The sequence below is a fragment of the Lynx rufus genome, unplaced genomic scaffold (assembly GCF_022079265.1).
Source record: "Lynx rufus isolate CCGP_SWC_20201006 ecotype Redwood Valley unplaced genomic scaffold, mLynRuf1.p SCAF_3, whole genome shotgun sequence".
NCBI classification, from domain to species: domain Eukaryota; kingdom Metazoa; phylum Chordata; class Mammalia; order Carnivora; family Felidae; genus Lynx; species Lynx rufus.
In genome coordinates this window covers 37,513,617-37,525,867 of record NW_025814845.1, presented here as the reverse complement: position 1 = coordinate 37,525,867, position 12,251 = coordinate 37,513,617, and the positions used below count along the sequence as shown (strand labels likewise).

The 12,251-nt window shown below is 38.6% G+C and overlaps 1 protein-coding gene across 2 annotated transcripts in view; it reads left to right on the top strand.

The window, feature by feature from the left end:
• Positions 1-12,251, top strand: part of TXK (TXK tyrosine kinase) — a 47,680-nt gene that overhangs the window by 14,669 nt on the left and 20,760 nt on the right. For both annotated transcript variants that reach the window (XR_006964306.1, XM_047091200.1), the window contains exons 6-7: positions 8,227-8,306; positions 9,480-9,607. Coding sequence is in view for 1 of the 2 variants with exons in the window: in XM_047091200.1 (XP_046947156.1) it covers positions 8,227-8,306; positions 9,480-9,607 (208 nt within the window). In the remaining variant the exon portion in view is untranslated. The remainder of the gene's footprint in view (positions 1-8,226; positions 8,307-9,479; positions 9,608-12,251) is intronic.

The window sequence follows — 12,251 nt, the reverse complement described above, 5'->3', positions numbered from 1 at the left end:
AATTTTTAATGAAACATTGTATTTCAGTTTTATTCACATGGGTACATAAAGATCAAGCACATTCCTTTAACTGCTGTATACTATTTCATTATGAGTATACCAAAAGGTATTGATAAACATTCAAATTGTTTCTAACTTCTTAGTATTACCAACAGCCTGCCAAGAACTTTCTTGTACAGGTCATCTTGTACCCAAGGGCAAGGATTTTTCTTGTTATGCCCAGAAATGACCTGATCAGGATCTACGTGTGGATTTAACATTAAAGATATTTTGGAATCATGATTCAAAGTGCTTCTCCTAAGTTACGCTCTCACAACGAATGAGAAAACTGGCCCCTTACATTCTTGCCAACAGTTGGTAACTTCATACTTTTTTTCAATTCACTGAGAAATTGTATATATGTTTTATTTTCCTAATACAATTTTTTAAAATGTCTATTTATTTTTGAGAGAGAGAGACAGAGACAGAGACAGAGAGACAGAGTGCAAATGGGAGAGGGGCAGAGAGAGAGGGGGAGACACAGAATCTGAAGCAGGCTCCAGCTGTGCTGACAGCTCAGAGCCAGACGTGGGGCTCGAACTCACAAGCTGTGCGCGATCATGACCCGAGCTGAAGTTGGACGCTTAACCGACTGAGCCGCCCAGGGGCCCCCTGTGCATGTATTTTAAAATGTGCATTTCCTTGATCAACAGTTCAATTGAATGACTTTTTATGTGTGTGTTGGCGAGTTGGGCTTCCTCTGCTGTTACATGACTGCTAATATCCTTTGCTCATTTTTCTATATTGCAGTGCTGTTTGCCTTTTTAACTGATTAATATGTATTTTAAAAGTATATTCTGAAAACCTGTCTTTTAGGTTACCACCATATTCTTCTCATTTCTGGCTTAAAATTTTTTCATGCTCTTATTTTTACACTTTAAAATATGTTAATGTCAATTTTTTTCAGTTTTTATGATCTCTCTCCTTTTTTTCCTTTTTTAGTATAATAAATCCTTCTCTCTTCTGAAGTAATAAAGGAAGTTTATATTTTCTTTTAAATGCTTTAAAGATTTGCTGTTCGTTCTTAGGTCTTAATCTAAAATGTGTGTGTATGTGTGCTATGTGTGTGGATATTTTAAAATATATACACGTTTTTCCATGTATCTTAAAATATTTTTGTAATTTACATATTTTCTATGGAAAAAAATTTTTTTAACGTTATTTATTTTTGAGAGACAGAGAGAGACAGAGAACGAGCAGGGGAGGGACAGAGAGAGAGGGGGATACAGAATCTGAAGCAGGCTCCAGGCTCTAAGCTGTCAGCACAGAGCCCCGTGAGATCATGACCTCAGCAAAAGTCAGTTGCCTAACCAACTGAGCCACCCAGGCACCCCTTTATTTTCTGTTTTTTTTAAAGTACCTGGATTAAAACCTAATGGTCATGAGGCATTTAAATTTTTTTATGTTTATTTATTTATTTCGAGAGAGACAGAGCCAGGGTGAGCAGGGGAGGGGCAGAGATAGAGGCAGACAGAGAGAGAGAGAGAGAGAGAGAGAGGGAGAGGGAGGGAGAGAGAGAATCCGAAGCAGGCTTTGCACCATCAGCACGCGGCCTAACATGGAGCTCAAAGTCACGAAGCCGAGAGACGGATGCTTGATTGAGCCACTGAGGTGCTCCGGTCACGAGGCATTTAAAAAATATATATGTGGCAGGACTCTCACACAGAGAGTCGTGACACTGAGGCTTTTCTTTCCTGGAAACAACTTTATTCCTGCCGGCACCGCTCCGTTGGGTTCGTACCCAAAGAACTGAGCCCCGAGCACCACGTGGCGTAGTTTTTTAATGCATTTTTAAAAATTCTTTGTCTCCTATATATGGCAACATACAAACATGCAGTCTGATCAAGTGGCCTCATGTTACAAGGTCGTGAGGGATGTTGACATGTATGCATATAGCCAGGTTGAGGTTTTTTTTCCTTTCCTTAGGAAGGGGACCTTAGAAAGGAAAGGGGATCCTTTCCTTTCCTTCCTTAGGAAGGTTTTTTTTTCCTTTCCTTAGGAAGGTAAATATACCACATTTATATTTCTGGTTTGGGTTTCCTAATACTTTATTTAGCATTTGTCCTGTTATGTTCACAAGGGAGCCTGGCTTCCAATTTCCCACTCTCTTTGCCTAGTTTCAGTATAAAGGCTATGCTAGCATCATAAAATGAAGTAGGACATGAGGTTTTGTCTCTTTTTCCAGTCTTGAAAATAGTGTATATTGAATGCAGGTTATTTGTTCTTGAAGTTGCATATATCTCTCATGAAATAGTTTGGACATGCTGCTTTTTCAGATATTCGACTACTGATTTAATTTCCTTTTCTTTTTTGAGATGTTTGATAATTTACAGTTATGTGGAGAATTGCCTATTTTATATTTATTTTCAAATTTATTGCATACATTTTTATAGAGGTATCTTATAATTTTATTTATGTCATATTTCAATAGTCGGTATGTTCATATGGTTTAAAAATCAAAAGACTCTAAAGTTTTCTTCCATCCTTGTCCCCAGGCCACCAATTCCCTTCTCCATAGACAAACTTCTATTATTAGTTTATTCTGTGCTTTTTCAGAAATATTTAATACGTGCACAAATAGAAACATGTTTTCTTATAGTGTTATTTTTACACAAATAGTAATATATATACTCTTGTGTACATTACTTGTTTCATTTAACAATATATATTGGGAAGGAATCTTTTCACATCAGCACACAAAAAGTGTCCTCATTCATTCTACACATGCATAGTATTTCTTACTTTGGATGTATCACAAGTTATTTAAAATTTTTAACGGAAATCTAAGTACTATACTACTTTTATGAGTATATATGTAGGATAAATCACCCGAGATAGAAATTCTGGGTCAAAGGGAATGTACATTTCTAATTTTGGTAGACATTAAATTACCCTCTATAGTTGTACAATTAATATTTCTACTAGAAATGTAAGTAAGAGAGTGCTTATTTGCCCCACAACCTTCCCAGCAAGTGTTTAATGAAACACATGGATCTTTGCTCTCTGACATATCAGTGTAGGTTTCAGCTACATTTCTCTTTTTAAAAACTTATTTTTATTGGGGCGCCTGGGTGGCGCAGTCGGTTAAGCGTCCGACTTCAGCCAGGTCACGATCTCGCGGTCCGTGAGTTCGAGCCCCGCGTCAGGCTCTGGGCTGATGGCTCAGAGCCTGGAGCCCGTTTCGATTCTGTGTCTCCCTCTCTCTCTGCCCCTCCCGCGTTCATGCTCTGTCTCTCTCTGTCCCAAAAATAAATAAACGTTGAAAAAAAAAATTTTTTTTTAAATAAAAAAAATAAAAAAAACTTATTTTTATTAAAAAACTTTTTTTAACATCTATTTATTTTTGAGAGAGAGACAGAGCATGAGCAGGGGAAGGGCAGAGAGAGAGAGGGAGACACAGAATTGGAAGCAGGCTCTAGGCCCTGAGCTGTCAGCACAGAGCCGGACGATATGGGGCTCAAACCCGTCAACCATGGGATCATGACCTGAGTGAAAGTCAGACGCTTGACTGACTGAGCCACTCAGGCGCCCCTCAGCTACATTTCTCTTATCCTGGGAATGTTAAGCATCTCCGTATATATGAAATTTTATATATTTGTCTCTCCTTTTCTGGAAGCTGTCTGTTCGTATCCTTTGCAAAATTTTCAGTTGGTTTTTTAAAAAATGCTTTCCTCACAATTTGTAGGACCTCTGCAGCTATATTAAGGAAATTAGCTCTTGTGATATGTGGCAATACTCTTCCCAATTTTTCAGTTCTAATACTACCTTTTTCCATGAATGGTACTTGAATTTTTTGTGTTTGAATTTATCAGACGATTTTTTGTGAAGCTTTAGTGTCAAGTTAGAATTGTCTTATAAAAAATATTATAAAAATATTGTAAAAATTTTCCCCATGTTTCTTGATTGCCTTAGTGGTCTTATTTTTAATGTATGCATGTTTGAATAATTTGTAGTTATTCCTGACACAGAGTGAGGTATGGATCCGATTTTATTGTTTTTCTAGATGGTTACCAAGTGTCTATCTTTTCTCCATTGATTTGAGATGCCACTTTCCTTAGAAACACGACTCCTATGTTGCAGTACATCTGGACTTACTACTTGCTTTCGTTGATCCTCTTGTCTATTTATGTGATGCCTTTATCTGTTTTAAATACTGAGGCTTTCTTTAGTGTGGCTCACCTCCCTCATTATTCTTTTTCAGAAATATTCTGAAGATACATTTTATACGTATGAACTTCACAATTACTTTGCCCAGTTTATAAAAGCTTCCTACTGGTGCACTAAATTTACAGAGTAATTTAGGGAAAATTGTTTGGGCATTACAAATCAGTACAGTTTGGGGACCAATTTGTTCTGGGACCCACATATTAATTATTCATATAGAAAAAATTAAAACTAGGTCCCTACTTCAAGCAAAAATAAATCTTGGTGGATTGAAAACCAATGAGAGGAGGAAACATCTTTGTATTCTTTAGGAGCATTTAAAATTTTTCTTCATTGGGGTGCCTGGGTGGCTCAGTCGGTTGGGCGTCCGACTTCAGCGCAGGTCATGATCTCACACTCTGTGGGTTCGAGCCCCGCGTCGGACTCCGTGCTGATAGCTCAGAGCCTGGAGCCTGCTTCGGATTCTGCGTCTCCCTCTCTCTCTGCCCCTCCCCTGCTCATGCTCTGTCTCTCTGTCTCAAAAATAAATAAAAATATTTAAAAAATTAAATAAAATAAAATTTTTCTTCATTTAGCTCTTGCAAATTTTTAAGTTTATTTTAAGGTATTTTTTGTTGTTGTTGCTACTGTAAATGGGTGTATTTTTTTTTTTTTTACCTGTGAAAAAACTTGAGTTTTGTGTTAATTTTGTAACTGATGACTTTGGTTAATTCAAAAAAAATGTTTGTAGTAGTTTTTTAGTTGATTCTCCCGGGTTTCAGGTAGAGAATCTTATCAACAGCAAACAGTGATAATTTCAAACCCTCTCGTACAATTTACTTTAATTAAAACAATTTTTTTTTTTTATTTATTTATTTATTTATTTTTTTTTTGAGAGAGAGAGAGAAAGCATGTGTGAGCGAGCAGGGGAGGGGAAGAAGGAGAGAGACAGGATCTTAAGCAGGCTACACGCTCGGGTCCGAGCCTGACACAAGGCTTGATCCCATGATTCTGGGATTACGACCTGAGCTGAAATCAAGAGGTGGACGCTCAACCAAATGAGCCACCTATGTGCCCTTCCTCTTTTACAATTTAATCCAGTATATCTTGTCTGGTTTGTTTTTTTTTTTTTTTTTTTGTCTCTCATTTAATCGCATTAGCTGGTATCTCAGAGCAACATTAAACACCAGTGCTGACAGTGGGGTGTTTCTTTTTCCTGATTTTAGTTGGAATGATTTGCACAGAAAGCTTAATGCTGGACTTGGGACTAATGTAAATAAGGGCTATGGTAAGGAAGTACATATATATTACTATTTTACTGAGAATTTAAAGACAGCTGAGGGGCGCCTGGGTGGCTCAGTCAGTTGGGGGACCGACTTCGGCTCAGGTCATGATCTCGCGGTTCGTGAGTTCGAGCCCCGAGTCGGGCTCTGTGCTGACAGCTCAGAGCCTGGAGCCTGTTTCGGATTCTGTGTCTCCCTCTCTCTGACCCTCCCCCATTCATGCTCTGTCTCTCTCTATCTCAAAAATAAATAAACGTTAAAAAAAATTAAAAATAAAATAAAATAAAATAAAGACAGCTGATACTAGAAATGGAAATTTTTCAAATGCCCTTTCAACATCTACGGTGATGTTTATGGGATTTTTATCCTCAGATCTATTAATAGGCTGAATTATATGAATAAAATCCCTGATATTCAAGTACTCTTGTATTCCTGTATGCAATCCCTCTTGGTCATGGTATGTTATTCTTTCCCCGTGTGATTGGACTCAGTTTCTTAGTATTCGGCTAGGATTTTTGTGTGGACACGAGTGAGACTTGTTAGTAATTTTCCCTTTTTGTGCACAGTCTTCGCTGTGTTGTTGGTGTTGATAGTAAACCCACTTTATATAAAAATTTAGAAGTCTTTCTTTCCACGTGCTCTGGGATCGTGTAATATTACAATGTGTCACTGTGATGTTTTTAATATTGCAGCTCTTTTAAAACCTCATCTGTTTTCCTGTTCAGTAGGTCTATTAACATTTCTAGATAGTCTGAAATCAATTTTGATAAATTTTATGTTTTGCTACTTAATTACTCATTTCATTCGAGTTCAAATGTGTGGAGTCAAGATGATTCTTTTATTTTATTTTATTTTTTTTCTGGATCCCTGTGGCTTAGTTTTTGATAGATTTTCCCCATTATTTATTGGTTGGGTTGGTTAACAATTTATGTATTTCATTGTTTTTCCCTATATAACCAGATTTTGTATTTAATTACTATCTTAATTACACTGTTGCCTTTATAATTTATTCCTTTCTGCTCCTGTCTTTATTCACTTTCTTCTTTTACTTTACTTGGTTCTTATCCTAAATTCTTAAGGTGGATAAATTTATTTTTGTATTTCCTTCATTTATTGATATAAATAATTAGACTGAGTACTGTTTGAATAGCAGAGGTTCCGATATGTGGCATTCCCTTATTATTTTCTAGATGTTTTAATTTTTATTTGGATTTCGTTGAGTTATATCAAAGAGAACTTTACCTAGTAGTAGCTTTCTCCTTTGGAACTTGTTATGAATTCCTACTTTTATTGCTTTGTTGCCATGGTTGCTGTTTGTTCTCTTTCCACTTTGAAGAAGAGGTCACTACATATACAACTTTATTATATGCGTGTTATATATGCATATATATGCTGTACATACAACTTTGCTTTTTACCTCTTAGTCTTTTCCATTTGTGTCCCCTATGGTATGGAACACAATCCTTGGACATGGTAGGAATTCAATAAAAGCTAGATTTGTATTATTTAAAAAGTTTTTAAATGTTTATTTATTTTTGAGAGAGAGACAGAGACAGAGACAGAGACAGAGCATGAGTGCCCAGAGAGAGAAGGAGACACAGAATCTGAAGCAGGCTCCAGGCTCTGAGCTGTCAGCTCAGAGCCTGACGCGGGCCTCAAACTCACAAACCATAAGATCATGACTTGAGCTGAAGTCGGACACTTAACTGACTGAGCCACCCAGGCGCCCCTAGATTTTGATTATTTTAAATGGTTATGAGAGTTTTTGGTTTGAAACTTTTGGCCAGAAAACGAGCCTTGTTCCTTGGTAAGCATCTGGAAGGAAGAGGAGACTCTGTTTGATGTATTGTGTTCACCTTGGGGGTCACACCATTGTGTTTGGTTTGGGCAGGTCTCAAGCAACGTATTGACACTTCATAAGTGTAAACTTTCACAGGTTTTGCAAGCTTCTGAGATATTTCCCCCTCCGCCAGGGTAACACTCGGTAAAGGTGAAAACTCTTTACGATATCAAACAAACAGCCCAAACCAAACAGTGCAACATTCAAAGTCATTGAAAACCAATTTACAGCTGTATTGGAGTTTCCCAGAGGATGTCTGTCAGAAGGAATCCAATTCATAACCTAACATCAACCTTACGATATTCTTCTCTCCTGCTGATTCTCTTCTCGTCTCTCCCATGAGAGTTGCTTCTCTCTGGCAGCAGCTAAAATGGCTCCCCTGCCCTTCTTTCCAGACTCCCTCAAAGTTTATTCTCTTTCCATCCCTATCATGAATTCTGCTCACTTTGCCCATTCCTCGCCTTTCCAGATATATTTCTCCATGCTTCCCTCACCCCATCAGCCGTGTTGTTCTTTTTCTTCCAAAATACCACCTGTCAATCTGTCTTTGAGTGCTTCCTATTCATCAGCTATTTTTATCTATTATCTTGACCAATATAACAAAAAATAACTAAGTGGTGGGGTACAAGGTTGTCAAATGCAGAATTTTTCTCAGAGCAATCAGGAGCAAACTTGTAAAAATACTCATACTTTACAAATTCTTGTCCCAATTATATAGGGGTGATGTATTTGTATATGATATAAATTATTTTATAGGTGTGACTTCTTCACATATAAGGGAGATAAGATTGCATATATTTGTGAAAACAATCTCATCCACTTATAGTAAGTTGGTACAGTTTGGATTTTGTTCCTGAGATGTACGTTTGTCTTTCTTCTTAACGAGGAATAAATTTGTACACACAATGTCTTGTTTTGCAGTCTAAAGAAGGTGCATTTATTGTCAGAGATTCGAGACATTTGGGATCCTACACGATTTCTGTGTTTATAAGAGACAGAAGGTAAGCAATTTTTGTTTGATGTTGAATTATTTATTTTGAGAGAGAGGGGGGAGAGTGCATACACATGCATGTGTGCGGGGGATGGGGCAGAGAGAGAGGGAGAGAGAGAATGCCAAGAAGGTTCCGTGCTATCAATACAGAGCCTGATGTGGGGCTCAAACTTACGAACTCTGATATCATGATCTGAGCCAAAATCAAGAGTCAGACGCTTAACCAACTGAGCCACCCAGGCGCCCTAGAGCTGGAAGGGAAGCAAGTGTGCTTTTGTTCACTTTAGAGTAACAGTCCTTGGGACACTCTGTCTTACGGAGACACTGTCACATGGAGAAAGTGAAATCGTGGTATAGAAGCTTGCTGGCTTGGAAGTTAGTACAACCAATCTATTCAAGTTGTGTCCCTAACCAGCTCTGTGTATGACATTGGATAAGTTATGTGACTTCTCCCATCTCTTTTTCTCAACCGTGAGGGAGTTGGCTTAGTTGTAGCAGACACTGGTGATGCTTTTCTCATATCCACTGGTTTACCTTGCGTTTAGCTGTAGAGAGTTCTGCACTCAGCACGCCTCCCATGCCTTTCTGCCTGAAGATGTTCTCTGGCTGTGGGAACTTGTGGTCCCCATGGGTAGACGGGAAGTGCCTGAGAGTTAGCATCCTAGGAGTGCCCCTCTATCAATGAGGAATGGAAGATTAGCTCCTCAGCTGCTTTGCACTTTAGTGGGGCAACTCTCAGATGTGTTCCACAGTCTCTCATAGCTTTCCAGAGCCCTAGGAGCTCATCGTAAACTTGCTCATCAATACACCCTCTATCGGCTTTCCCCCTTTCTTTGTTTCCTATATCCTTGCATCCCTCACAGTGCGTTCATTCATTTATTGAACTGATACTTGATATTCAGCAAATGCGTATAAGTGTCCCTAGTGGGCTCTACTTTTTCGGACATTGGAGTTGTCAATCAGACAACTTTGGCTGAAGTTATGTTCGAATCTAAGGCCCCAATAAGATAGCTAAGGCATTTACCCAGGGGTAGTGAGGCATCTGTTGAGTCCAACCCACTCTGCAGTGTATAGTGTTTGTAAGATAAAAGTTTTACAGGCGGAGTCCCTGTTGCTTAATGAACTGACTTTGTTCCAAACGGATCTTTTGCTTATTTACTAATTCACATTTTATTGATTTTAGAAATATGGAGGCTACCATCAAACATTATCAGATTAAAAAGAACGACTCAGGACAGTGGTACGTGGCTGAAAGACACCTCTTTCAGTCAATCCCCGAGTTGATCTGGTATCACCAACACAATGCAGCAGGTAAGTCAGGGGCAACAGGCTGGGAGAGTCAGCGAGCCAGGCCCCAGACAGGCAATGCATCTGTGGTCTCAGACACTTAACAGGAGCAAATGCCCCTGCAGAAATATGTGAGAGCCTGAAATACAACCGGTATTCTGAACAATTCTCCTTATTGATGCTTCTTTGTTTTTATAGTCAGGCGACAAGAGGTAAGTTGATTCTTTACATTTCTGCCAGGTTAGAAAAATGATAGATGGCAGAGAAGCAAAAGGCAATTTAATTATCAGTGCATTTGTTTCTGAAATTTACACACGGCTAAATGCAATAGAATTTCAAATATCCTAAATAATCATGCTTCCTTCTCTTTGCCCCCATAAGTTTGCTCTCTACTTCAGTTGTATAGACAATTACCCTTAAATAGCTCATTCTCTGTTCTTTCTTATTTGGAGGACAGAAAAAATTATATAGGATGCAGCCCTTAAATTACAACGTGGCTTAAATAGGCAGAAGCATCACGGAACCCCCGTCCCCAGGTGTTCTTTGCAGTAGTTGCTATTTTTGCAAACATATCATCAATGGAAAGATACAGGATTCCAGTAAGTTCCACCACAATTTCAATCACAGCTCTGGCCTTCAGCCCTCACCCAACCTGTATTGGACCACTTTGAACTCATAGGGGAATCTTCTTACCTCAACGTTATGGAATTTGGAACCCACTGTAACTTTTCATGTTGTTTTGACTTCTGGTCATACAATACTTTTTAAGATTTCTCTCATGAAAAGTTGTGTTGACAAAAAAAAAAAATCCCTTTTGGAAAGTGGCCACTTTTCCTTGACACTAGTTCTAAATACCAAGAATAAGTCCAAGGAAATTTTTATCCACTTATGGGATGAGTCTGCATGGATATTCCAGATGGTCACTGGGGGTTTGGTTAGAGAGGAAGTAGCAGTGAGTCTGAGTGGGGCGAGGGAGGACATATTTGTGTCTAGAGATGGAAACCCTTAGAATAAGGAGATCAGTTCTGAGTTTTTTTCTTCATACTCCTCTTTCCCTTCCCTTCAAAGACAAAATTTGAGAAACAGAGTGGTTATGGTGGTGAGGTTAAAAGAAAGATACTAAGGTAGCTCAGGATGTGCTGACATGAGAAGATGTTAGTGATAAGTTGTTTAGTAAAGAGAAAAAAAGTGCAAAGCAGTATATGAGAATATAGTGCCGCTTTTGTAACAGAAGATTTAAAAATATGTATGCATAGAAAAATTCTGTTAAATTTTATGTAATAATTTTCAAACTAACAAGATTATAACAGACTACAAACTTAATGCTTACCTCTGGGGAATGACACTGGGGGTAAGGGAAGCTTTGATTTTTCTGCCGTATAGATTGCTTTAAGGTTTGGTATTTTCGTTTGAATGGACATAAATTATTCTTATAATGTATCAAATACCACACAGATCATCTTTAAAAGATCAAGCGAAACATCAAGGAAAGCAAAACTTACAACTATGGCTGCTGCTTATTAGAGAGAAAAGAAAGTAAAAAAGATGTAAGAAAACAAGAAAAGAAGGATGATAAGAGGAAAGCCCTGGGAACGCAGACATAGCTGGCATTTACTGAAGACTTAATTTGGACCTGACCCTGTTCTGAGTGCTTTCATGTGTATTTATTTATTTAATCTTGAGAACAACCCTATGAAGTAGGTTCTGTTAGTATCTCGATCTTACAGATGAGGAAACGGAGGGATGAGTTGTACTCAAGATTGCATAGTTAATAATTGTGCTGAGATTTGAACTCAAAAAAAATCTTTGAAACAGTTGGAACCATCGAACCCTCTGGCTCCACAGTCTGCACTAAATGACTGCTGTATTCTCCAGAAAGAGACGAACCATACCATTGGAGGGTACTTTGGAGGGCCAGTTTCAGAAAAGGCTGTGAATCAGAACCCATGACTATCCTGTGTACTTGTTGACTTCTGGTCAATTTGGTTCGTGACAATCCGTCTCTTTGCCAGAAGCAGGGACAATGCCACGGGAGTGACAGACTTCTTGCTGTCAAAGAGAGAGACTATCATTAAACCACTGGTAGTAAATCACAGAATAAAAATGTTTAGCAAATAAGAATCTTGAAATTAGAGGGAAGTGTTAGGATCGCAAAGAAATTCCTCATTATGTTCCTTATTTGGACAATGTGTTATAGAGTCCCAGCTTGATGAGGGCTCTAACCTCAATTAGGTCTTCAAAGTCACTGGTTAATATCCTTTCCAGCTTTCTCTTCAAACTTCTACCGTTCTCCTCTAGACTCCTTCTCCAATATTATCCACTGCCCTGTCAGCAAATCCCTAGCTGTCCACTTCATTAAGAAAACTGAAGCCAGCAGACAGGAGCTCCCTCAGGCTTACTCTCCTCCCCTCACTCCCTCCAGGAGTGGTCGGGACAAGCCTGTGCTCCTGTTCCCTCCATTCCTCTCCTGCTGGGACCAATCACCGTCTCCCCTTCCTTTCTCTCCTGTATCTCTTACATTTCCTCTGAACTTCTCCCTTTAGACTGGAAACGTGCTTAAGGCTTTATTATTCAAAAAGCAAAAAACCCAAAGCCCTCCCTTGGTCCTTTCTTCTTCTTTTCGACATTACTCTTCTAAGTCATGCTTTTGGGAAAAATATGTCCACAT